The sequence below is a fragment of the Ostrea edulis genome, chromosome 5 (assembly GCF_947568905.1).
Source record: "Ostrea edulis chromosome 5, xbOstEdul1.1, whole genome shotgun sequence".
NCBI lineage: Eukaryota > Metazoa > Mollusca > Bivalvia > Ostreida > Ostreidae > Ostrea > Ostrea edulis.
In genome coordinates, this window is record NC_079168.1 from 56037910 (window position 1) to 56065449 (window position 27540).

The 27540-nt window shown below is 34.8% G+C and overlaps 1 protein-coding gene across 1 annotated transcript; it reads left to right on the top strand.

The window, feature by feature from the left end:
* Positions 1–256: 256 nt before the first annotated feature.
* Positions 257–15140, top strand: LOC125651007 (dual specificity protein phosphatase 10-like). Its single transcript, XM_048879608.2, has 4 exons — positions 257–10313; positions 12056–12211; positions 12323–12508; positions 13557–15140. The coding sequence occupies exons 1-4, from the start codon at positions 9722–9724 to the stop codon at positions 13820–13822; spliced, it is 1200 nt and encodes a 399-aa protein (XP_048735565.1). The 5' UTR covers positions 257–9721; the 3' UTR covers positions 13823–15140.
* Positions 15141–27540: the final 12400 nt, after the last annotated feature.

Sequence of the window (27540 nt, forward strand, 5' to 3'; positions counted from 1 at the left end):
TATATATATATATTAAAAGAAATAGAATAAACAGTACACAAAGTTAATAATTTAACTTTGTGTACTGTTTATTCTATTTCTTTTAATATTTTATACCGAACACTGTGATTTTTTAAAAACACAATTTGGAGATATATATATATATATATATATATATATATATATATATATATATCTTAAATTTCGCAATGATCGGTAAAAGTATAGTTAAAAGATTAAAAAAAAAAAAAGAAACACAAAGAGGTTCATGAAATGTTAAAGCTTCTTGTAATGAAATCTCACATTGATATTGAAAATCTATTTTCGAGATACCTAACACTGCTAAAATTCATGGAGCACCCTGCACCCCAGTAGTTAAGTTTCATACATTTATGGATACATTGTAAACTTCTTCCGAAATGACAAATGATTATAAATGAGGGGTCTCAAGGGAAGATATATCTTATTATACGTAAGAAAACAGTAGGTGATAGCTCCATGAGAGTAAAAGGTAGATCTTGTTTGATACATGTTCTATTTTTATACTTCTCACACTTGACACAAACTCTTCTCTCTGTTGATACACAGATATGTCATACTGCAATATGGAATTTCTGAAGGCGGAAGGTTGGTTTTCCATCCTGGTTATATGCTAATATTTCCAAACTGTTCTAACTTCCCGTTTGTTTTTACTTCCGTGTCATTTATCAAGGTCAATATTTGTTTCCTTATACATTTATTTTTAAAAAATTGTAATATCCAAGTAATACTATAATGAGTTAAAGTCCGAGTCAAAAAGAGATGTTGTTGTTTTCGTTGTTGTATGTTCCGGTACAGCGGTTGCATGTTCTGGTTCTGCGCATGTTCTGGTACGTCAAATTGCATATTCTGGTACATGTGTACGCCGATTCATACACATTTTGTATTTCTGATTCGTAAATTCATTCTGCCTTGAAAACATTATTATGTATGGAAGTACTTACAGGGGTGATTGAATAAGATACCCATGCCTTTTACCTTTAGAAATCGTATTGTATATTACATGCGATTTGGTCTACGTCTCTTGATTGACAGGTCTAAACAAAAGCTTTATCCATGTAACGCATCGGTATACAAAATAAAAATAATGTTGCTTATCATAGAGACTCGTCCTTCTATGATTGACCTTGAAGCAGAGGTATGTAAAGCATACAAAACATAGAAGTAACATAGATTTACTAAATATCAACCATTCAAATTAAACCTTTGGTCAGCAAACTCAAACAGCAGAATAGCATGTAGTTTGCTATTTAGTAATCCTCTGACAATGTGTTACAAGGTCAGATATTCACAAACTGTTTTGAAAATGATATCACATGATGTAAACCTTTTGAGATGATTTTGAGCTGATGATAATTTCGGATTACATCTTTGTTGTTGTGAGATTACTAGTATTAATACTATACAAATTTAGTGTTTAGGGATTACAACCAACACCAACAATGTATATTTTCATTCCTAGATAACTAACTTAGTAGATACCGAAATCAAGCCTTTAGATTTATCTAACGCTCTGCAAATTTAAGTAGCATTGTCATCATGCAGACTATAAAAGTCCAGAGTAAGCAGATCTGAAATGCACAAGACGTAAACAAATTACATCACATTAATTTGCCTAAACTAGTAAAACAAAACGAAAAATCCAGTCCCCGTGCGTCATGGTTTGTTTACAAACTTTTATGCTAAATCGATGACAAATTTTCTCGAGACGCGGCCTTGACCTTAGGTACGTGCAAGTTTTTGTTTACCTATGTCTATTTATAAAGCATGGAAACCTACAGGTGAAATATACACTGTTTTGAAGCTTCAAACTTGGGCTAAATAATTCTTTAAAAACGGAAGATTTTAAAATGAATATTTAGCATACAACTATTTTAGTTGTATTTTAAATAACAATTTGACAAAAGTTTATGTATCAAACATACAGGTAAGTAGTAAATAGTAAATACTTCAATGGCCGCTACGTGGATAGATCTGTAAGGGGATTACGGGGTTTTCAACTACCACCACCCCCCCCCCCTCTCCCGGGTTGAACATTTTAAACGAAAATGGTCATTTTGTGCCATTTGGGGTCTGCACCCCTAATATACATGTATATGGACAGAAAATTACCATCTTGGGTCGCACCCCCACTCCTAATTGAAACATTTCTAGATCCATCTCTGGTTTGTACATAAACAATGGTATTTAAGGAATGAATATATGAGTTTTCGTTGAATGGAGGCATACCACCATTTTAGATGATTTATTTTGCTCGCGTAAATACTTCAACAGATTAAGTCATCTTTTGAAAACTTTGATGTTACAGTGTATATTACAAGAACTTGGATACCTTGATTTACTATGTACAGTAAACATTTTGATAGCATAGTCAACTACAGTAAAAACCTTGATACTATACATGTAGTTACATGTAGGTACATGTATATAAGAAAACTTTGATTTACTACAGTATATATAGTAAACATTGCAATCCCCCCCTCAAATACCGGTATAATCCATTTTTAAATACCGGTATAATCCATTTTTAAAATACCGGTATGATCCATTTTAGGTCACCTAAGTAAACTCGGTGACCTATTGCAATTCGTCCGTCGTCGTCCGTCGTGCGTTAACACATTTTTAACTTCTTCTTGATAACTACCATCCCAATTCTTTTCAAATTTGGTATGAAGCATATTTGGGACAAGGTGGACATAAGTTGTAATTTTCAGGACTCGTGCACCCCTGGGGCCTTAGGATGGATCAAAAACTGCCAAAAATTGCCCAATTTTCAAAAATCTCCTTATCTACAACCACACATGTGTAAGAAAAACCAAATGCATCGTGATGTAGAGCAGGAAGGCCTCTACCAAAGAAACTCTAATTGATATTTAGAAAGAACAGGTACTCCTTTTCCAAAATTAATGAGGATCCCAGGGGTAGTGATTTTAGCAATCAGAGTCGGGCCAAAATTGTCAGTTATTAAATGTGGGGAAAATAGAACTGTTTTGACTTCTTGATAACTACTTTTTCAATTACTTTCAAATTTGATATGAAGCATCTTTGGGCCAAGCAGGACATAAATTGCACCCCTGGGGCCTTAAGGACGGAGCAAATACTGCCAAAAAATTGACCAATTTTCAAAACTCTTCTTCTCTACAACTACATATCTTTAAGAAAAACTAAATGCATAGCGATGTAGTATAGCGAAGGTTTCTACCAAAATTGTAAATTTCATGATGGTAGAGGTTCTGACTCCAGGGTGAGGCCAAACTTGGTATATATAGTGTATACATGTATGTGCAAAACATGTAAATGATATCTGCTTTAATGTTATTGATACTAAATTGAAACTAAATGGATATTTAGAAGGAGTAGGCAGTCCTTTACCGAAATTGTAAATTACATGATCCTAGGGGAAAGGGTTTGGTTTCAGGGTTGAGCCAATATTATCATAGTGATTATTGTCTTTATCATTTGAAGGACTTCTTTAATACAGTATGCATATTTAGGAAAAGGATGCACAAAAGATGGTGAATTTTGCAACCCCAGGGTTTTTACTTAAGGGTGGGTTCAAATTAGTGATATTGTTTACTGATAATGCATATATTATATTTTCATCAGTACGTGCACTTTTGAGGGTATTGGAGTTTTAAGGAGACATCTTATTGCGACAGTCGCTGAATATTAGAATTTACCTTAGATATTCAGAACAGGAATTTTTTCTAGATTTTTGGTCTTTGGGACTAGTGATAGTTTTAACTAGTACTCACTACTCAGGTGACCGATAAGACCTGTGGGCCGATATGTCCAAAATACTAAAATGTATACATGTACGTTTTATTTTGTCAGACCTCAGTATTTTCAGGAGACTTTACCGCTTGGGCCCCCGCATCATCACAAGTCGAGGTTTTGTGATTACTTACCCTTCACACAAACCCTTGACGAATGTAGCTATTTAGATTTCGGGCTCATGAATCCGCATTTCATTGGGTCCAAGTCGTACACTGGAACCAATCAAAATGCGGTTCTCATTCTAAACACGTGGTAGACGTAAACAATGATGGCTGTGAACAAAATATGGCAAGTTCTTCAATTTTTTCAACTTCTTGTCGCATATGCAATAATGATATGAACTTAAACAAATACCGCCGTTTTCTTTCTCTAGACAATTCAGATCAGCCATCTTTGTGCTCAGTCCGAATTTTTTTTTGAAAAGAGCCATTTCATTGGACAGTTTATTTTTAGCATATTACGCATTACAAAGCTTGAACCAGAAATTTAATTAGCTACATGGGGCCCCCTGTAAATTAAAAATTTACAATATGACAGTTTACTCTAATATGTTGTTTTATCAGCGATGGACCTCTTCAAGCCCAAACTGTTATGACAAGAGCGGGACTATTTAGATTTGGGCTCCTTTGTTATAAACAATTAAATTCGTACGAACAGTTTTCACCTCAAACCACAGGGACTTGCTCCCGTTAAGAAAAATTGTAAACAATACTTGTTATATTTTACAAGGGTGGACATGCGACTCTAGAATTGTAATCATTGCAACGTTAACAAAATCCATGTACACGTGTATCCAGGTAGTCAATTCCAATGAAACCAATGCCGATTTAGTAGGACTGTAATACAGACGTGTTCGAAATACTTCTATATATATACTGCATCAGCTTAATAAGCACATTGTTTATCCTTCTCTCGTTACTGACCCCTAAACAGCCTATCAATCGACTTTTAAATAATATAACATGTATCATTATATTAAATTGTTTCGGACATATCGACCATCAGATAACGTATTTTAAAATCTTACATTACACGATAGTTACTATTTAAAGGATATCTCTTCTATTTTTAAACGTTGTTTTTAAAGAACAAAAGATTAACAAGATTATCTCAGATTAAAAGATGGAAATGGATTACAAAGCTATTTTTGGTTTGAAAGACATTTTGATTAACTCTAAATCGTTTTATTACTAATCAAAGCTACAAGAAAACAAGTTACTTGTATATAGTTCAAGTGCACATTTAGACTTTTAAAAACTTTTTAAAAACCCGATATAAAGATCGACCGAATTGTTTTATGAGCAAATTGTCTCATTTTTTGGTGTGGTCATTCATGCACTTCAAGACTATGAGTACCATGTCAAGTGCACATGCTTATAAAGGTAAGCTCAGTTTGAGTTCATTTTGGTCTGTCATCCATAGACCTCTTTGATTAATATCAGGCCTTAGAATGATAAATATGTGCTTCTTTTTAAAAACAATATCTACAGTACCGGTATATGTATTTATAAAATAAGTTGTGACATTTCGGAGAGAGTATCACAGACTGTATCAGTTTCATGTAATATACATTGTACACCAATGTTCTAACTTGTCATTCAGTACCCTTATGTCATATTTCTAAGAGGACTTTACACTACAGTTTAATCCGAGATACCCCTGGCTCTGTTTCTTGCGCGATGCAGAGGCAACTGTAAGGTACTCGGTCATCTTTAAAAACATTTCAATATAAAGAACAATATCACAAAAGATACCAATCGTTTATATTGTTACGATTTGAAGATAGTGAGTGTAACCTACGGAACGGAGGTGCCAGATGACAACATTCAAACACCTCCAGTTCTTTCATCCCCTACAGATCTCTGACCAGTGACCATAGGCATTCGCACATTTTAGTAGGTCAACCCTTAGGGTATGGTATGTCTTTGGAACAAATTCAGCAAATCATTACTGGTCATATTAAGAACATGCATATGATATTTTATTATAATTAATGTGTGATGCTTCATTGTGGTTGTCTTGAGATCATTCAGGTCGGATGTAATTTTCCATAGTCATTTTTAGGAAGAACCAAGTGATAGCCCACACTTAATTCTCTTCAAAAATTTCATTGTGTAATACTAAAAACAACGGGATGACCGACTAGAAATTTCATTGTGTAATACTAAAAACAACGGGACGACCGACTAGAAATTTCATTGTGTAATACTAAAAACAACGGGATGACCGACTAGAATTTTCGTTGAGTGCATACTTTTAGACATTCATTTCATGATTCTTAAGTTTAAAGAATATTAAAGTTTGTAAATCAATGATACCAATTGAAAGATAGTGTTATGAATTGTACGGGTGGTCTAAGCAAAGTAAGGTGAACACATTTTGGAAAGACAGACACTACAGCGCTCGCCCCACGCACATTCAACGAATACGTTCTCTATAGACATGAGCATGAATCACAGGCCTAGTCTTTCCTGAAGAAGAGGTATCCAGTGAATACGAGTGAAAGGGCTAAACTGTACTTTTGATAGGGAATCCGCATAAAAATGATTCATCTATATTAAACGGTCAGAGTACATTTCAAGAAATGTGGGAAATTCATGAATAGTGTTTACACTTTGCTCAGACGTACAGCTGTATATGACAAATAAAGATGAATACAATAAGTGTTTGGGTGTTTATTTATATACTCACTGAACCGCAACGTTCTGGCCATGACTGGTCAAAGACCATTACGTAGCAATGACAAAACCATGCCCTGAACATGATTAACGCTATCTTAATTATTAATGAGCAACGACAATTGGATTCATCGATGACAACACATTTTTTTTCGCCTGTCAACAATGTTATTTCTATTGCTTGTCATTTCCCTGTCTTGAAAATACATGTACTTCTTCTACATGAATAATGTGTACTTTATAGTTTCTCCGACTGACATGGTCGATTAACACACCTGGGAAAGTTTGTGTTCTTCGTTTTGAGAATTTAGTTGTTTTAAAGATACTCATTTAATAAACATTTACCACTTATTAGAAAATTGAATTAAAAAGGCGCAACGATGTGGAATTTCATTAGACTCGATCAACTTTTCTGACCACTTGACCTCGCGCGGTTTGGTACAGTAAATTCACAAGTTACCGATCTACCAGTCAACTGGTATTCAGTTCCTGAATTTAACTGATTTTTTTCTCTCGTTTTTTTAAAATTTATTTTAAATTTTTTTTTAAACAGAAAACTATCTTTTTAATATATAGCTTATGAGTTTTATTTTCTACAAATCATCTTTGGAAAATAAATTATAACCGGTATATGCATGTTTAAATAACTCCAGCGTTCGAATGTACTCAAAATCGGTATTCAAACTGATAGTCCGCGCGTTATCGCAATCTTAACTTTAATATGACTGTAAAATAACTTAATATAATACGCGTTTTGTAGAAAAGTGTACATACGTTTCTGACTTGCTTACGATAGGTAATTACAGTGTACCACTAACTTATGATAGCAATATTTGCGTTCAAAGTTTGTACGATTCATATACCGAATATGCACATGTAATATAGGGGAGACTATTTTGAATCGATAGTACATGCATTAACATAATCTGTTTTTATCATTTTTTTTTTTTAAAAAATTACATGTGAGTGAGCAAAAAAGAGGACGACTGTAAAGTTCTTCTCAGCATGGAGATGGGATTGAGAAGATAGACATCGTCTCGAGTATTATTAAATGAATACTTGTAGTTATATTGATGTGTGTTAGTTTCATCAAATACCAAAAAGGAAAAAGAGGAAGTTTCTATTAGATCACTTTTCGGGGACACAAAAGTGGGGCTTATTCTCTTGTATATGAAACAAGTGGGTTTTCAGCCTAACTCGCTTTGTCATATTATGACATCACAATGTGCAGTTTTACTCCAAAATAATGCATCAATTATTGTGGTGATCGACTGGCGGGAACACATGATGTCATAACAAATTAATTATTCCTTCTCGTTTTGTCGAAGAAAACCAAGAATCGATGAGGTAATTTTTTGACAGAATTTTGATGGAAACGCTGCTAAATATAGAACAATGTGCTGAATTAATTGTTTTAGACATTTCGTAGCCTCGGGATGTGTTACAGATGGAAACCTCGTGCATCAACATGCAAGCATATGCATGCTGATATTTTCTGAAAGGTGAAAAAAATATATATACCATGCTTGACGCATCAATTTTATTTCAGTCTTCAAGTGATTTTAAATATTTCGTAATATGCAATAATTCTTTTGTTTGTTTTTTATGACAGAAATAAAAAGTTTTCTTATCACGTGTGCATGAGAATTCTAGTTTCAATATTTCTTTGTGACGAGATATTTTAATTATCACGAAGTCGATTTACCATATCTCGGGGAAATTTTACGTTTAATTACAGGGTCGACACAGCATTTTAATTACTAACGCTTATACCTTTTCAGTATAATAATGTTTGCATCTTTAATTCTAATCCCCCCCCCAAAAAAAATTGTCCGAGGTTATAACTCTTTCTTCATACTCCTTGGTCTACATTGTCCCTGACGAAGGTCATATGTGCGAATTGTTCTCTGTTGCGTTTATTAAAAGCAGCCAACTTATATGTATCGTTATTCATAACCGTTTTATTAAAAAATAAACGGGGTTTAATTAATAATTACTCACACACTATAAATGTCCGCAGATGAATATAAATCGCAATGTGTATTAGTAACTTAAATGATCAAATAAAACTCACCATATGTCAATCAAAGTTTGAATCAACATGCATCATCTACAGACATGGTATTTGTAAATTATTCACAATCCAATTGATTTATGTATCAGTTTATTAACTCTAAACTTGGAAATGTGAATGTCACCTATTACTTTAAAATATATATATACATGTATATATCAGAAGCATCGTCGTTGCATTGCCCAATTGTAATTTACGTGATATAAACTATTTAAGTCACAAGTTTAGGAGAGAGAGAAGATTAATCGATTTGAATTGCAAATTTGAACTGTATGTACAATCCACGTGAAGTCGCTGAATCACACGAGTCAACTCATCGCTTAGAACATAACCACTCAAATTTTCTAAACTTCAAATCTTTATAATTGAAACGTTAAAACAGGGCGTATAAATGGCATATACATGGACGTATTGTCCATGCTTCAACGTCGTTTTCTCCGTTACTGAATTGCGAAGTTCTTGAAGAAAATGAATATTGAGAGTTTAGTGGGTATTTTGTTTAAACAGCCATTTAAGGGAAAAGTCAGAATTTCGTTCTCTCCGATTGAAGAATTACTGCATGCTGTATATCTTGTCCTTGAAAACATCAGACAGATTAATACTGTTGAAAACATATACATGTAATTTATGTTCAAGTCCCCATGATTCCTTTTTCCTCAAAGTATTTCAAAATCTGTGCACATTCCTGAATGATTATCAATATTTGCTTATCAAACATTTGAAATACTACGCATCAGTTGTAAAGTATGGCAATTGACTTCAAGGATTACGAAAATTCGTTACAGATTGGATCAAATATCCTTAAAAACATTAATTATGAAGTATGGTTCTCTATAACTGTGTAGAAAACTTTCCAAGTGCACACCATTCAGTTAAAACTGAAATACCAGATGTGTTCCGAATGGCTTTTCATGAATCACCTTGGCTCATGTGACGTAGCCATGTATAAATACTCCGCTGTGTTTACATCGCGAGAATCATTACAAGCGTATACGCGATAAGGGAAACATCACTTGTTAGAGTGGAAAATTACTATTTACATACAACAACCTGTTGTGTGACTTTGCTCTTAACTAATGGATCGTAGACTTCATTAGGTATTTATTTGAAAAAAAAAAAAGTGTGAAATTTTGGATTTACTTTAATCCACCTTTACTCTGTTACCGAGACTTCAATGATTGTGGAATTGCCACCGGTGATGCCAGAATCGGGAGGAGCGGTAGATTTGCTACCCCCCTCAACTTTGACCACGGATATTCTACCGTGCCGGCGTCGGCTGGGACTGAGGTTGGACTTCGGGACAGATGACTATACTTGTGTTCCAAAGAGATGCAAACTAGAGTCCATGAATATCTCCTTTAGTGCTTTAAGCAAACTTAGTTCTACCAATAGTAATGTGAATGCTGTCTTTTCAGCAAGGACCATGCAAACTCAGGAACTCGCATCCAGGATGCACAAATCTCGCACCGTGCTTGTCCTAGATTGTCGACCATTTGTGTCTTACAACATTGCTCATATCCAAGGTGCTATCAATGTGAATTGTTCTGACAGGTTTAACAGAAGGCGACTACAGCAAGGAAAAGCCAGTATTGTGGACCTTGTGTCCTCTAAGGAGGGAAAAGACATGTTCAAGAAAAGGAGTTCAAAGGAGATAGTGATTTATGATGACCACACGAAGGATGCCCAGTCTCTCTGTCAAGATTCTTCAATGTATATGGTCTTATCGTCGCTACTACGAGAGGGCAAGGATGCTTATATCCTCAAAGGTTTGTGTCATTTCTGCAAAAATCTATCGTAACTTTGATCAAATTTCAAATAATTACACAAATTTCATAACATTCATGTACACACCTAACGAGATTAACGTCAAATCTGAGCATTCCTTTCAATATATTTTTAAACCTCTTAGGAGATTTCTTCGGTTTTCACTGGGGGAAATGAATCACACGAAACGCTATTAAAGTAGAGACGGGGTTAAGTTAAACGACAATGAGTAATGTTTAAAAACATTTTAAGTTTTGATAAAATGACGGTAAAACTTCCTTCTAAATTTTATCAACAAAAAAGTGTTCCGATTCAACAGGAAACAGTATACCGGTTTGTCTTCTGTTTACAGGACATTTTACAATAAAACTGTGTCGTGTGAATATAGCGCCATGGACATAACATTCAGGGCTAGTGACTCACAACCCTTATCCACAATAGCTACTTCTTTAGTCATCCACGCGGCTTAGCCTTGACAAAAAGGGGACCCATGTGAAATTTAAAAAACTTCAAACAAAGATTGGAATGCGAGTTGGTATGAAAGCTGTGATTGAATGACTCAAAACTTAGTCATTTGAAACGACCAACGCGAAGATATCGTTTTATCTATATATTAAAAAGACCTTTTAAACATTTTGAATTAGTCTGGTCATGTGGTTTGAAAAAAATGGGAAATAACCCAATACGGAATGGCAAGATCTTGGTGTATCATTAAAAAGAACATCACGAATTATTTAATGTTCTTTGAAATAATTTGGTAAACAAAGGAGTTGGTACATGTAATCCAAGAGGGGCTGCGGGAAAATCTACGACGATGAGTCACCCATAACACCAGTAGAGTGACAGCAGTGTTTAATTGATCCATAAAGAATTAACGATCAAGATAAACTATAGTTTAATACCCACGAGATTATTTTCTTACATAACATTACAACAAAGTTTGACCCATTTCAGATAAGACCCTAATTCCGCTATGCGTTTTAGTGCTTGCTTTGAACCTCTGGCTATGTGTGTGGAAGATGACTCATGTTGGAGAGAATTGATCGTGTGTACATACATATACATACGTTCTGGTCGATATTTAGCTCTGTTTGATGTACGTACAATAAAATACCTTCAAGTGTTTGCTCTTCACTATATAGCTAGAAATAAACATAGTAGTTAAGGGGTGATTTTCATCGAAATATCGAAAGTAAACTTGCAGCGCCACTGTTGACTTTATGCGTATGTTGGAGACGCGATAACGATTTATTACGTAAAGATAAAAACGTGCCTGCTTATGATAGGAATTAATTTATCTTTCTTCCAAGCATATGGTCTCGAGTTGTCCTTTAGTGTAAATGATGACTCATGACGTTATAAGCTCCTAATCAGAAAGGCGACAAAACCCACTAAAATTGATCAAGCATAGAAATGCAAACCCTAAATGAAACTGATGTAATTAATGCCTCAATCAGCTGTAAAATTCAACGTTGGGAGTTCACAAAATGGCAAGATGTTCGCAGTGAGCTGCTATCTTTTCAAACACCTTTTTTTCCGCAACCACAGGAATGTAGGCGCATAGAACTTCACACGTTATAATCACCATTAAACTTCTATGAATACCCCGGGGCCTCCGGTTGCTTGGATGGGGGCTTTAAGACTTTATTAATGTCAAGAAACGTAAAGATGGTACACGTACATAATCATGATATAATATATAGTAATAAATTTAATTTTAATGAATTGATTTTTTTTCCTGCAGGAGGAATTGAAGAATTCAGGAACGAACACGTGGACCTTTGTGATAGTAGTGTAAAATCTCAGGAAGCCCGACCCCTGTACAGTCCCACCACGCCCATCATTGAGCCTCAGATAGAGACCGCTACCGCCTCTCAAATTCTCCCTTTCCTCTACCTCGGTAAGATACACGGTGATCCTGCAACTTGCATCAAACGTGTCATGTTTCATGTTCTCTGCAAATATAGATATAGAATAAACTTGTTTTAATACATTTTTTTTTCGTATCCAGGCAATGAAAGAGATGCAGCCAATCTACAGCGATTACAGGATTTGAATATCACTTATGTTCTCAATACTACTTCTCATATACCCAAGTACTTTGAAAATCAGGGAATCCATTATAAAAGAATACCTGCTTCCGACAGTGGATGCCAAAATCTGAAGCAATATTTTGAAGAATCTGTTGCATTTATTGGTACGTATTAACAAATTTATATTTCAAAAAATTAAATGGGTACAAACTTGTCGGATCCGAATTGAGTATGCCTACGGGTTAAGATGAGTTTATTCAGAACTGCAGAGGTGTGACAAAACATCTGAATTTGTATTTTTAAATAGATCGAACTATTAATTATGTTTGAAATGACTCATATCTGACGCTCAATCCCGAGACCCTTTGTGTCATAAGTTGGTAAATCGCACCGTAGTTTCTTATTTTTCACGTCCGTTACCTTCTACATTTTCAATATCATTAATAAATTACCGGCGTTATTTGTCTAACAATGCCGAAAAGTTTCGCCAATTTTTATAAAATTGGGAGAATATCATTAGCATACAAAGAAAACAAAAATCAAACGTCACATGCTAATGAAGAAGAGCTTTGTCAGATTATCACCTGGCTAAGGTATTATTATCGATAGTTCGATACTGTCGGCCTATCGCGCACCTTGATTTGGAGATGAGTCACTTTGCAATATGTGGCAGGTTGTCAGCGTAATTAGGCGCTATTGAGGCGGTGTAAATCGAGTCACCACGGGAGAGGGGAAGCGTTGTCCCCTTGTGCCCGACAGATGGCTTGAAATTTTGGGCGGTCGCGGTAAACGTAGTCCCCAATATTAGAGATGGCATGAGTCACCCCAAAAATCTTAATGGATTTTCGCTTCGTTCGAAGCAATTTATGATAAAAGAAATGTTAATGAATGGGGCACAGAAAAAAAAAAAAACAGATTTAAAAAAAAGAGAGAAGTTCATGAACTTTACTAATGGCGAACTATCTTTCGCGCGAATTCTTGTGACCTTCGGCAACTCTTTAAAAGTTGATCTCAAACAAACCTGTTGCTTTAGTTATATCGAATCAATAACAGCTGTACATGTAATACCCCGCAGAGCAAAATTATGAGTCATATCCAATATCATATTATGGATAACACTTTATGCATACACTGTAAATACTATTTCCCGGGGAAAAATCGATGTATTATCATTGGATAAGAATTAACCATTGTTTTCTTTTAACTTTTTAGATGAGGCAAGACAAAATGGTGCTAATATTCTAGTCCATTGTCATGCAGGCGTTTCACGGTCTGCAACCATCACCATCGCGTACCTTCTCAAACATTCAAAACTGTCCATGATGGACATTTATCGGTTGGTGAAAGGAAAAAGGAGCATAATTTCTCCCAATTTTAACTTTATGGGTCAGTTGATGGAGTATGAACAAGCCTTAAACAGCGGAGTCTGTGAGCGCAGTGTGATACCTAACATTGTTCCGGAGGAAAATAGCGCGTGACGTAATTTTTCCACATCCGGAAACATCATCCGTTTTCTTAGAAACAAGAGTCGCTCGGAAGAGAACAGGAGACTATCTTTGGATATGATATGCTGACCAAGTACTTTCATTTGTGCAATAAGTATGGGCCAAACACAAGACAATACTCGAAGTTGAAACAAGAAACATTCCATCGTCTTTAATGAGAGTGAATGTGTCCTAATCATGAGAGCTATATAAAGAAATCCGTAATCAGAACTAAAATCTGAGAAAACGAAATGTTTGTCCAATGTTTCTCTCGTTGTCTCTAGTCATTTATTGTGTTTTTAAAATGTTATTTTGTATGTATTTAGTCACTAGGATTTTCTTTTCATATAACGTTGAGCGTGTGATTCATGCACGGCGAATCCGTAGAATGCAAAGCGAAGGGTTAATCTCTCGCCGTATACCTAAGCTAGTTGGATGAAGCCATCTGTTATTTAAATATACAATGCTAAAGGGAACAAAAGTTCATTAGAAGGAAATTATTCTTACTCTTTGGCAAGAATATTTTTAACCACGTCTGAAATATGCTGGACATGAAAAACATTCAAAATTGAAATCAAAACTCGAGTGAACACGACAATTTTTTCCATTGCGAAAATGCTACGAAAATTAACTCGATAGAAAAGAAAGGGAAATCATTGATAACTGATAATCACAAATACTTAGGACGTATGTATCATAATGATGACAAAACTACCTCAATGTATACTATAAGTTGAAGGCCAACTTTCCTTTTAGTATGCTTTCACCATAAATGCCTTGATTCATCCTATGCATCTACAACTGACAAACAACTTAAAAAGTTCTATGTTGCCGTTTATTTGTAAATATTCGTTTAAATTATTTAATCATTCCTGACGAACAGACGTTAATACAGTTTTATTAAGTTTGCCCCAAATCTAAATATACATATACTAGGACGTTCATTTTTATAATTAGATGTTAATTTTTCATCACGAAAACACTCTGACGTGAAATATATTTACATTCCATTCAAAAATGCCTTTACCTAGCTGTTGTGAATATTTACAGCACCAATTGAAAAATAAGGTTGTTATTAAATTTTGTTAAATGATAGTGCCTTTACATGACAAACTTTTTTCCCCATCGTGTATAAAGATTTTCAGTTGACTATGTTGAATTATTTTATTTTGATGTAGTGTTAATTGAAGGGAATAAGTAACTGTATATTTGTTGTCAAGTATAGTAACACACTGGGGCAAAGACTATCGAGTCGTGATTCGAAGATCAGACTGTTCTGTGAAGAAATTGAATAAAGAAAACTGAAACAAAACCTTTTTTTTCTTATTTACTCCAAAAGATTTTCTTTAAAGACGGATGGATATTGGACAAGTGTTAACGGAAACACGTGTGATGGCGGTTTGAAATCACCAGTACCAAAACAAGACGCACTGTTTCATGTCCGGACTGGGAGTGGCGTTGAGTCAACATTGCCTTCCTTTTCATATCCGCTTAAATCTAGACGATATTGTACATGATTCTAGTCTCACTCTCCCCAGACTCTCGCTTTCGAGACTTTACACGAGCGAGCTGCAAAGTCTCGAGAGCGAGAGTCTGGAGAAAGCGAGACTAACATGGTTCTTTATCTACGAAAAAGGAATCAATTACAAGGAAGTATAAAAATCAATCACTTTCAAAGGAATTGGTTCGATTGAACATCTACTAATGTTTTTGTGGGGAGAGGGGGGGGGTCTGCTTGTAATGACAACGATCTCCAAACAGCTGAATACATGTGGTAAAGAGAAGGGGGAAAATAAATAGAAGCGTGATAATGTATATATAAATAATGAGTGAGTGAATGAAGAGATGGGGAATATTTTTCTTAATAAAAGGCACATTGGCACTTCGTAGATGTTTAAGGCAGTGTTACTGGGACAATATTATAGTTGAGGGGTAAACAAATTTGGTAATTTCTTTTTATTTAAGTACCTTATAAGGCAAGAGTCATCGGAAAAATTATTCCCATCGGCTAAAGTTTGTCATAACTTTACCCACATTTTTGGGTCTTGATCTTTCCCCACAATGAGTCGACTTCTGTCTTGTGGTTTAACACAGGGGGTAGAATTTCTTACGCCTGAATGCCTGAGTCTGTTATGACATCATAACCACTAAATCGATTAGCGGTTGGACCTTTAAAATCCGGATTGTCTCAAAAATAGGATGAAAATACCGGTGTGGTATTCGAAGATTATATCGTTATTGTGTTAACAAAGACTGGTGAAAAATGCTAAATCTAAATCTCAGGGGCAGGTTAAGAGATTATCGTATACATATTGGCAAGTTATCATTGGTATTTCAATGCATCTTTAAAACTTTCCTCATGCAAAACAATACTGAGAACTTTTGGAACGAAATATTTGTTAAAACAAAGATCTCTCATCTGCCATAAATGACCTGATAATCGCATTAGTGCATAGAGGCTGATTCATCCACGTGCGGGTGCATTCTTTGTTGATGACCACAAACTCGGGATGAAGAAGAGAATTTGATTACTGACCACTGAAGCTGTATTAATATTAAAACACCAGTAATCGTGGACAGTCATATCTGATTAACTTGAAATGTTGCAATCTTTCAATAATTAAAGGGACAAATTCTATATCAAATGTTAAAATACTAAGTAGATTTATATCAATATCATGATTTGTTTTATGGGTGCTGACTACCACGTGTAAAGTGACTAAGGTCTGTAGAAGGAGAGATCAGTAGAAAAAATGTTCGTCCTTTATTAAATAACCCATAAAAACCTTTAGTGACAGTTCCAATATTAACTCATAGGTAATTTAAACATTACATATCAATTGAATCCTATCAACACAAATATTACACCGAGAGATCATTGATTACAATTATTTAAAGTAACCAACACACCGTTGATTCATAGTTCCAAACTTTTAAACTTCACGACAGCATATAACAAACACACGGTATTGGTTATTGGAAATTATTCATAGAAATCTGTGATTATTAAGCAGTATTTCTATTCTATTACTCAGATCCAACCCTTAGCATGATCATGACAATCACTCCCAACGTGACATCGCTTGAAAAGGGTCGTCATAGAAACGGGTGGGACAGTGCCCTTACATTTATTTGTCATCACGTGATTAACTTTTTAATGCCTTTCTGAAAACTATTAATCCACTCCCAAATACATTACCTTTCAAATCGTATACTGCTATCAAATGATGTAAATACATCTAAATACTAAAACTGTCTGTTGCTGCCCAGTCGAGTAAAACATGCATGAAAAGTGAAACTCTCTCTCTCTCTCTCTCTCTCTCTCTCTCTCTCTCTCTCTCTCTCTCTCTCTCCATATATATATACGTCATATAGAATAAATTTGATGAAACTCTGATGATGTGTACGTACATTATCAAACACTGCATGTAAAGATATTGAGAATGATATGCGCGTGATTTTATGCAAGGGTGGACCACTATGACCTTCAAAGATATGGGGTCATTGGAACAAACTGATAATACGAATGTTATCTTACTCCACGAGAACACATGTTCTACACTGAGATGGGCAATTACAGAGGCTCTAGCTTTGTTTGATACTAGAACATCTGATAAGTTCAAACATGTATGGGTACAGAGTACTGTAACTATGTACTGTAATTTTCTGACTACAGAGTACTGTAACTATGTACTGTAATTTTCTGACTACAGAGTACTGTAACAAATTGTCTCTCATGCACATGACGATGCATACTGAATGGATGTGTACATAATCAAATTTTAAGCTCTGTATAATTCCAAAATATACATGAATTTAATTTCAAAACCAAGAAATACTCAATAAAATTTGATATACTCATAGAAACACTGATTACATGCAAAACTGTGTGGCATGTACATATGTATTACTAGCTCTGTGTTAAAACACTACATATCTATCAAGATCCATACGCGGATTGTTCACAACTGCATCGCATTCATGAGGAAATGGCTATCATTACACACACACTATTATATATCTACACATAAAGCACCTAGTGTAGTAAAGGTAAATTATTTGATATCCTGCATGTACATGTGTTATAGTATCTAGTACACCAAAGCCAAATCATTGCATTGTTACGTTGAATGACGATGCGGGTATGAATTATAAGATATTGTATTTCCACAGGTCTATCCAGTATGTACGAAAAGTGCAGGCATTATTACAAACGTTTAATGAATTATTGATGTACTGAGTTGGGTTTGGTTGTTTCACAACGAATATGTATACCACCATGAACTACACCAGGCTTTTCATTCTAACATGTATTTGAAGACAATCGGAAAAACTGTAAGAATAGGAACATAAATTATATTGCCGTTCGAAAACACCCCCCCCCCCCCATGCAAAATCCTAATTTTTATACACGGTCCCAGATTGTACTCTTATTATCATGAATTACTCGTAATTGAATTTTCACCTTGTATTTAAACAGTCAAGAAGTTATATAAAATGAATATCAGCAATTAAATATTAAACTAAATATAAATGAATACAAATCTGATGATGGTACACACATGTATTCTTCCAAACAAAATGATGACTAACCGTCATTGATATTCAATCATGAATACAACACCCGCCATGTCAGAATAAATCTTACGATTTTCTTCTTCAAACTGAATATCGCCTAAATCTCGGTACGCAGTAGAAATAAGATTTGAAAAACAAATGTCTGACAGGTCTACATTTTATGAAAATGATATTTATAGGTTTATACATGTACAGTGTATCTGCAAGAATCTTTCCACAATTTATTTTTCTTGTTTAAATCACTTTTACTCGTGAAATGTTCCCCCTCCTCGCAAGGAAACAGGAAATGTTCCCTCTTTCTGCGTGTTGTTAGTCATTCATTCAGCTTCATTGACACACGTGTTTCTACCTTCGTCGTTTCAAACGCTTAAATGACTCACACTTAAATTCTCCTCCTCGATATTTCAAAGAAGACGTCTCTTTTAATAATTCACAAACATTTTGCTTTCGAGTTTTTGTATGTACTGTACATGAAGGAACCCTGGATAGTACATGATGTAAAATGAACTTTTTGTTTTTAATAAGTTTACCAATATTCCTACATGTATATAATATAGGATAATATCTTTGTATATACATATACACAACCTTTTGATAAACTCAATTTAAAGGTTATAATCATCCTTATCAGTAAGTGCGATGGTGTCTGTAATATGTGATGAGGAATTTTAAGTGAGGGACTGAGTATCATATAAACAGTGTCCCACTCCGTCATCATTCTTGAATATACAATCTAAAAAAAAAAAAAGAGAGAATAACTATAATTTCATAACTTTAAAATGAATATCAGTAATATGACTTCAAAAAAAAAATAAGGAAGTTTTGAAACTATAGATACCAAACGTCATCCTGCTCTACCTCTTTTAATCGCACAATGTGTTTGTCACGCCTCACCTTGTTTGTCGCCTGATATTAATTTAGTTGATGATGTCATTTGAATTAAATCGCGCAGTTGCGTTTATAATGTATGTGAACAAGCACATTCAACAAACAGAGGAATAATTGAAGGACTGATGGAAGATTAATACATTGATACTATAAGTCATGTCAGAATTTGATCTTGTTTATTAGATTATTTATGATGTAAAAGTTTCAATAAATATTTTTAAGTGACTTTGTGCAAAGGAGTGCTTCTCAGAATTGATAAAAAACAAATTTTACTCGTCGTTTATTTACTCATTTATTCCTGTAATGATATGCACAAAGTCATAATTTAGAATGTGTTTGTAAATGGATGTCAGGTCACTGTGGGTGGTAATGAATTTCCAAGAAAGTGAATAACGACACGTCTGGGTAAACCCTCCCCTACCCCCAATTTCAAAATAAAATCTGTGAGATGTTGTGTTTTCTTCTTCGTTTGAAATTGTCGATGTGTTTCATTTTGTTAGGATTTGCAGTCGATGCATTTCATTTTGTTAGGATTTGCAATACAATTCAAATCATTTACACTTTCAACAATTTTCAATTCATTATCGATGCTTATTACAACATATTAGGAATCAGGAATCAGTGATGGACGTATTGATATTATGCCTATTACGGTAAATCCCTGAGATATCCCTTGCGTGTTCACAGAACAAACACTGATCAAGCTGATTTTGCTAACGCAGGATGATTGATTGATTGATGGATTGAATATTGTTTAACGCCCCTCTCGGGAATCTTTCACTCATATGGAGACGTCACCACTGCCGGTGAAGGGCTGCAACATCAAAACTTAAAACATTAAAAAATATTATTTATTTAAAAAAAAATCAGGAGTTAGTCTGCTGTCCTCCCTAACATGTATATTTATTAAATATCCAAATCTCTTTGTGTGCATTATGCCCCAACCTCTATTTTGTGCTAATGAACATATATATGCATGTATTATTCATATATTTGTACCCTTGGAAATATTGTTTATAGAATTACAAATTCAAACTTATGTACCTCACGTGTCATTGTGAATGGTTTGAGCGAATTAATGAAATGAGCTGCAAAATTTAGGCCTATGCTCGGCACCTACGGCCTTTAATCAGTGAGGGAACTTTCTCGTGCCACACCTGCCTCGGTTTTTGCGGTCTCATCCGAAGGACCGCCCCATTTCTAAGTCGCCTCTTACGATAAGCAAGGGGTACTGAGGACCTATTCTAAACCGGAACCCCACGGGACTAGGATAATTGATGTCTGTGATATGAATTTAAAACAAAAGTCGGAAGAAGTAGATTTTAAAATTGGGGTAGAGACCAACTGTCATTGACTAGAAGGGGATGGGGGGAGGGGGGTAGAAATAAAAAATACTGCCGTTAGATTACTTCTATACAGCTAAAATATTCAGAGACAAAGAAAACGTAACGTTGAAGTTATATTAACTGAGATTACAATAACGATAGTTGTTAGAATAGGGATGGTTGTTTCAAAGATGATATTTTATTTATTAAAATAGTGATAATTGTTAGAATAGCGCTACTGATTACAACAGAGATAGTTGTTACAATAACGATAGTTGTAACAATAGAACTATTGTATTTATTACAATAGCTATATTTGTTATGATAGCAATAGTTACAGGTGAATACATTGATCATGGTAGGCAATTCTGATTTTATTTGGGGGGGGGGGGAAGCCCCACTTACTTTATTGTGTATTTTGATAAATATTCTTGGGTTGTATTTAGTTGTACATATTCGTAATGAATATAATACATTGTACTTACACCGAGAACAAATGCCTTCCTTTTACACCCAGCTATTCCCGGAAATCGACAACACTACAGAGTTTGTCAACAGTTTAATTTGTTTCTGTATCATGTAAAGCTTCCAGAGGAAATCATTCCGCTCCAGTGGTATCATTTCTATTCTGACCATGGAATGATAAAATCAGTCTCCTCAAACACGGTGCATGCATTACTCAAACTCACGAAGTCAAATTAGCTTATTGAATTCTGTCATCCGCTCATCTGTCTGCCATAAAAGGGATGACGAATTCAGTACTTCGGGGTTTTACCGGTCGTTCAACTTACTACGAGCATATTGTCCATTGTTATATAAGATGCAGTACTTGTAGCAATTACTAATAGGAACAAATGTTATGTTACATTTTAGATATTTAGTTTCCGATTCCATGACCTGACATTGCAAACTGCATATTCTCTGTTCAAGCAAACAGGATCAACATAGATCTGGATATGTGTACAATATTCCCATGTGAATTGTAGAAAAGTGTATTTGTGTTTTCTTTTATTTTTTTCTGGGTTTTTTTTTTAAAATAGGGGGTGGGGGTGGGTGGGGGTGGTAAATGATAAATTCTATACCCTTGATCCAGACTTATTGAAATCTTGTATCGTTTTCCAGTAGCCACCGTGGCCATTTCTTTCAGTAATGAAGTAATTGAAAACCGATGATTTATTCATGCTAACTAAAAAGGCCGTTTGATTCAACGTAAATTATGCCCTTTCAAGGAGCGTAGAATAACTTTTTGTTACCCTAATATGTTTCATTGAGATTTCCTGATGATATCAATTCTCGTAGGAGAGCATCACACGATCTTTCATCGAAAATGATGAGATATGAATTTAGCCAATGAAATACGACATTGAATCGATCGACCAATGAAATATTCCCTGCATGGAGTTTCTTTCCCCTGGGAGATGAAGTCGTTTTGATATGAATTTTTGTCAAATTCGTAGAAATTCATCTTGCTAAACCTACCAAAATGTTTTAGAGATTAAAACTAAACATTTTATTAATAGCATTATCCGATTCATCAACTTGGTAGAGCGGAAAAACCTAGATTTTCATACGTTTCATATGTTTAGATACGGACTATTTTCCTCACTTTTCGATTATGAGAAGATTGTAGAAAACCACAAGATTTCTCTCCACTGGATACCTCGTATGCAATTCCGAATGCGGTCAATTCAATAGGTCAATAATAGTCATCTAAATCAGCCGAAAGACAATCCCAAAGGAATTATTTAAAACACACTTTAGTGAGATCGATGTGATCAAATTGAATGCAATTTCGATATTTGATTAGATATTTCCGAATTGTGTATTCTGTTGCCTAATGATCTGACGTATATTTTTTTCACAAGTAGTACAGGTAATGGAATTACCCTGAAGTATTTTCAAAACTGAAATTTATTTCTTAATTCAACCCCTATTTCCGGACTCGTGCAAGTCCTAGCTGAGTTTGCTTGGCTCCACCCTACCATATCACTTGGATTTGACTGAGTACACTATATTGTCAGACAATTTATTGAATTAATTTAGTTACATAACTTCATTAAATACTCGATAAAACGTTATCCAGTTCATCATACAAACTATCAGAATCCCAAAACGATACCTAAAATTTGCTTCGCAATGATATTCGTGCCTGTAAATTTGGCGTTTCCCTGGGAAGTAACTGTTTGTTAGACGACCGGTTGACCTACATTATATGATCAAAGTTCATGTTTTCATAAGAGAAAGTCATAATTACATAGTACAGGTCATTCACCCCCTCGCCACGCTTTTTTTTTTTTTAATGTTTAGAATTCTATTGATGGACTATATTCGAAACATATCTCTGGAAACAAACTTTGTGGAATTTACCCATTTCTATATTAGTTGTAATTAAACATTACAAGCCATTGTTTACATTTCTGGCTTGCTTCTCTTACAAACATAGGGTCGATGGCTTCTGAGTATAAAAAGGGTTAGTCATCACCGATTCCTTGTGAACAGACAGACTGCCGTCAATTCGCACGCGTGAAGTGTTCGTGTAAGAATGTAACATTAGTTCTCATTACAAACGGCAATTATTTCGTTTTCTATCAAAACTTATTGCTGTTTTCATTAATTATGAAACACATGTCTTAGACCAAACTGCCGTGTGAACTTGTAGCTTTAATGCACTGGCTATTTCTTTCTCCATGCATGAGAGTCGAACAAAAATAGTTACATGTACTCTGAATGAAATACAAAAGACTTTTATGATATAAATTTGGATTGTTTGCTTAGATTAAGTGATTTAGATTTTGTAGATGTGCACCTCCTGTGGTGGATGAAGCAGGCATTACCAAATGATGTGAACACAGTACGGATCTTTTCTGGCGTACAGAATCATTCAAGGCTCTGAAATATCTAACTACTGATTTACTATGTAAACCGCTCTGTATTTCCAATATTCTGTTGTATTTTCACCCTTTATATGTAAGAGTTCCCAGCTATCATACTTACTCGTAATTTATTTAAGAACTAGTTCCCATTCTGTTTGTACTTTTTCTAAGTGCCTAAGCACTAGAGATTTATATACACGTGTTTGATAAATGAAAAAAGGATATGGAGATAAAAGTATTATTTAATGTTATCGACTCTTTTCAACACAGTTATAGTGTAAATCATTAACTTTGTGTGTTGTTAAGTATCCCCTAAAACAATAAAATTACAAACACATTAATATTAATACATGCAAGTTCATCAGCCTCAAATGTTGACAACATGATTCATCTTACTTTTAATAAGAATTCTATAAGTCACGTGGTCTCATTAAACTGTTCAAAAAGAGAGAAAAAAAAACACCTCAACAAACTTTTCACCACTTTATATCAATGATAGAGATGTACCGCAAAAAAGTATCAAGAGTTGGATTGATTTTTAGTCAACATATACATGTAGCCTTCTTTAAAAAGTTGACAACAAGAATATTGTGGAAGTGTGTACACTGTATACGCTCAGAACTTGAATGTCAAAGGTCAAGTGGAGTAGATCTATAGTATACCGTGGGGGAGGACGAAGGGGCTGAAAAAGAACTTATATATACACGATAAAGATCAAAGATTATAAACAAAAAACCTTTATATATAAGCATTTCAAAATCATACTATTTGTGGATTGAGTCAATATTTTCACTAATTTTTGAATTTTGATTTTATGTTAGAATTTGGGTAAAGGACCTTTTGCAGAAACGAGCTTAACTTTGTCGTCAGTGAAAACTTAAACATATACACAGTGAAATTTATGGTCCCTGTCCCAGGAGTTGTGTGATTTCAAGCCGGGATCAAACTCCCCTGCGGACAGTATCACTGTAACACGATCGCTCAGCCAGTATACGTGTATTTACATTAATTATTGATGAAATTGAATTTAAAAAAAAAACCACATTCTTGATTTCTTAAGGGGGATAACAATTGAATAATGCATGAATATTCTAGTTACAGAGTCATAAATTATACATGTAAATATTTACAGTACTTGCGCACATACAACTTCCTGCAACAGTGAAAACGCTAAGGTTCCATCTGTGTCAAACTCGTTTTCCTAGATAAAGGTACATCCATTGATTTTTTTCTTCAAAAAGCATTATGACTGAAAGTATGCACTTTCAATATCCATTTTAGCTGATATAATACATGAATATACTGTCAGGTAAAAAGAAGTTATGTTAATTTCCCTAAAGGTGTTGCGTGAAAGATCGATAAAATTAAGTTATTTAAATATAAATAAAACCAATTGGAACTTATGTCTTGATTCAAACATTTTTGAAAATAAATTTAAAAGAGGTAGGAAAGGGGTAAATTGAGTTGCAAGCCTTGTTATACATGTATATCACGAATCAGTCATCGTCGGAAACCTACGGTTGATTACGCTTCGTTCCTCCCGTTGGTTTATTCATTCGTTCTCATGAATAAATATTTTGAAATATCGTACAATCAAAGTAATCGAACTCTTCTGTTTTTAAAGGTAGCATTAACTGAACTTTGTTGTCCTAAGGATTGTATGCCGAAATTGGGCTGAAAGCGTCTTGTTGATTGGCCAAATTCGCTCAGGGTGTACTATGAGCGCCCAATCAAATTGCCTAATTAATTATTCATGAAAATGAGCGAGTAGGAATGAATGGACACACGGATGATGGAGAGAGGAACGAAGCGTAATCAACCGTGGGTTTCCGACGATGTGAAATAGTGGGATAAGAATTTTTTAAAAATGTGGATAAATTAGTGTTCTGTGGTAATGCCACATGTAGTTAAGCTTCATGTAACATACAAGAATACAAAAAGAGAAACCATAGATCGGAGAGAAATATTTATTCGTAGTTCGAATTTCCTCCATTGTGTACTTATGGGTTATAGTGCAATATCCTTGACTCAGGCGCCTATGACAAATACAAATCAAATGATCAATTCAGGGTAACACAAATCTATTAGTCTGGATCTGAGTTTAGTCTATACAAAAAGCTCACCTATAATCGTTCTAGGCTGAGTAAAGTTCAAAGCCTTTAGCAGGGGCGGATACAGGAATTGCGGTTACGGGGGGGGGGGGGGGGGGCACTTTATGAGGCAGGGGGTCTGGGGGCCGCCATGAGATATGTCTCCTATTTAGTCATCTGTACTATTTTCTATCATTTTTTATAAGGTGAAATTAATAAAATGACGCATATTTTAAGGGTTTTTGGAAAAAAATTGGGTTCTCCCAATAAAGTAATTCAAGAAATCAAAAGATTTTCATTTATTTCTCCGGGAGTGGAAGAAAGTATTGCTTCTTTAATCGTTTAGTACATTTTTCTAAACAAGATACCACGATTTACCTTAAATTTGAAAATTTTAGGGGGCGCGCTCACTGGCTGCGCCCCCTTAAATCCGCCACTGTTTAGTATACGGACATAGTGTAAACTTTTAAGAGACCTCTTGCAACGATGTACTAGCATGGTGCATGTATTGTTTATGCGTCTTGATAAGCTGTATATGATATTTCACTTGTAATGGAATATATCCGGTCTTAATTACTTTCGGGCTAACTCCCTACTTGATATACAATATTTCACAAGACACTTATTTCTGGCAACAATAAAACATGTCACTGATGCATGTTACATTTATTTGAATTATAAAATAGTGAGATGTTTTGTTGCAGTAGGTGTTACATGTTGAAGAATCAGACCGGTTCACAGAAACAATTTGAGCATGAAACAGGGGTGAACAATTTCTGGATTTCATTTTTAATGGGTAATTAATAGACTACTAGTATATAATGAGACACGAGTGTACATTACCATGATGAAGATAAATTTTATAAAAGATTTGGTTTGTTTTCCTATAAGAATGGCAAGTGTCAACGTTGAACAAGAATGTGAAATATTGTTGTATGACATGCTTTTCCCCTGTCGCACATTTGCTTCCGTCGAGCAACGCAGAATGAATGATTATTGTTCTAGGAATAACATTGACCACAACTGGGATAGTTCCACTTGATTGATTGTTTGAATATTAATTGTTTAACGTCCCTCTTGAGAATATTTCACTCATATGGAGACGTCACCACTGCCGGTGAAGGGCTGCAAATTTGAGGCCTATCTCGACGCTTATGGCCATTGAGCAGGGAAGGATATTTATCGTGCCACACCTGCTGTGACACGGGACCTCGGTTTTTGTGGTCTCGTCCGAAGGACCACCCCATTCAGTCGCCTCATACGACAAGCAAGGGGGTACTGAGGACCTTTTCTAACCCGGATCCCCACGGGATTAGTTCCACTTGACTATGCATAATTTCTTTTAATGTCTTTTATATAAAGAATGGATATGCATTTAATCTATATTTACACATAATTATAAAGAAGATATGAAAAAGTATTGAAAATGCGAAATAAGGATAAAAGTGTGGCGTGAGGCGGCTTGGAACCATGGCCAAACATTTTTTTTTTTTAAATTAAATAAATAAAAATGAAATAAAAAATCGCAGCATATATTCTGATAGCAGTGCAGCTGATTGAGCTATTCTACACACAAGTAATACCCGTGTAAATATGAACTAGGTTCCCGTAATGTTAACCTTTTGTCGGTTTTGCATGAATTTTGACCTCAAGGCAAGGGTGTCCCGACAAACTACTATTGTAAATTGTTCTTAAGATTGTAACGAATCAAAATATCAACAGCAAAATATCTTAGGGACAGGCCTGCCTTGAAGGCCTTCATAGCCAAACTTTATGTCAAAATCGGTGATATAATGAGGAAAATGCTGTTTAGGCAAACCTCGAAGGTTAATTTCAACATTGTAGATAATATATATCATAGGTTCGAAATGAAAATATGGAAAAAAAAACACCCAAAAAAAAAACAAACAACAAAAACAAACCAAAACATATATACATGTGTATATATATGTACACCC

Excerpts from the sequence above, each read along its gene's own strand:
- LOC125651007 (XM_048879608.2), top strand. The coding sequence starts at position 9,722 with ATGATTGTGGAATTGCCACCGGTGATGCCAGAATCGGGAGGAGCGGTA. Across the intron at positions 12,212-12,322 it reads TCTCCCTTTCCTCTACCTCG|GCAATGAAAGAGATGCAGCC; the intron begins GTAAGATACACG and ends TTTCGTATCCAG. Across the intron at positions 12,509-13,556 it reads AGAATCTGTTGCATTTATTG|ATGAGGCAAGACAAAATGGT; the intron begins GTACGTATTAAC and ends TTAACTTTTTAG.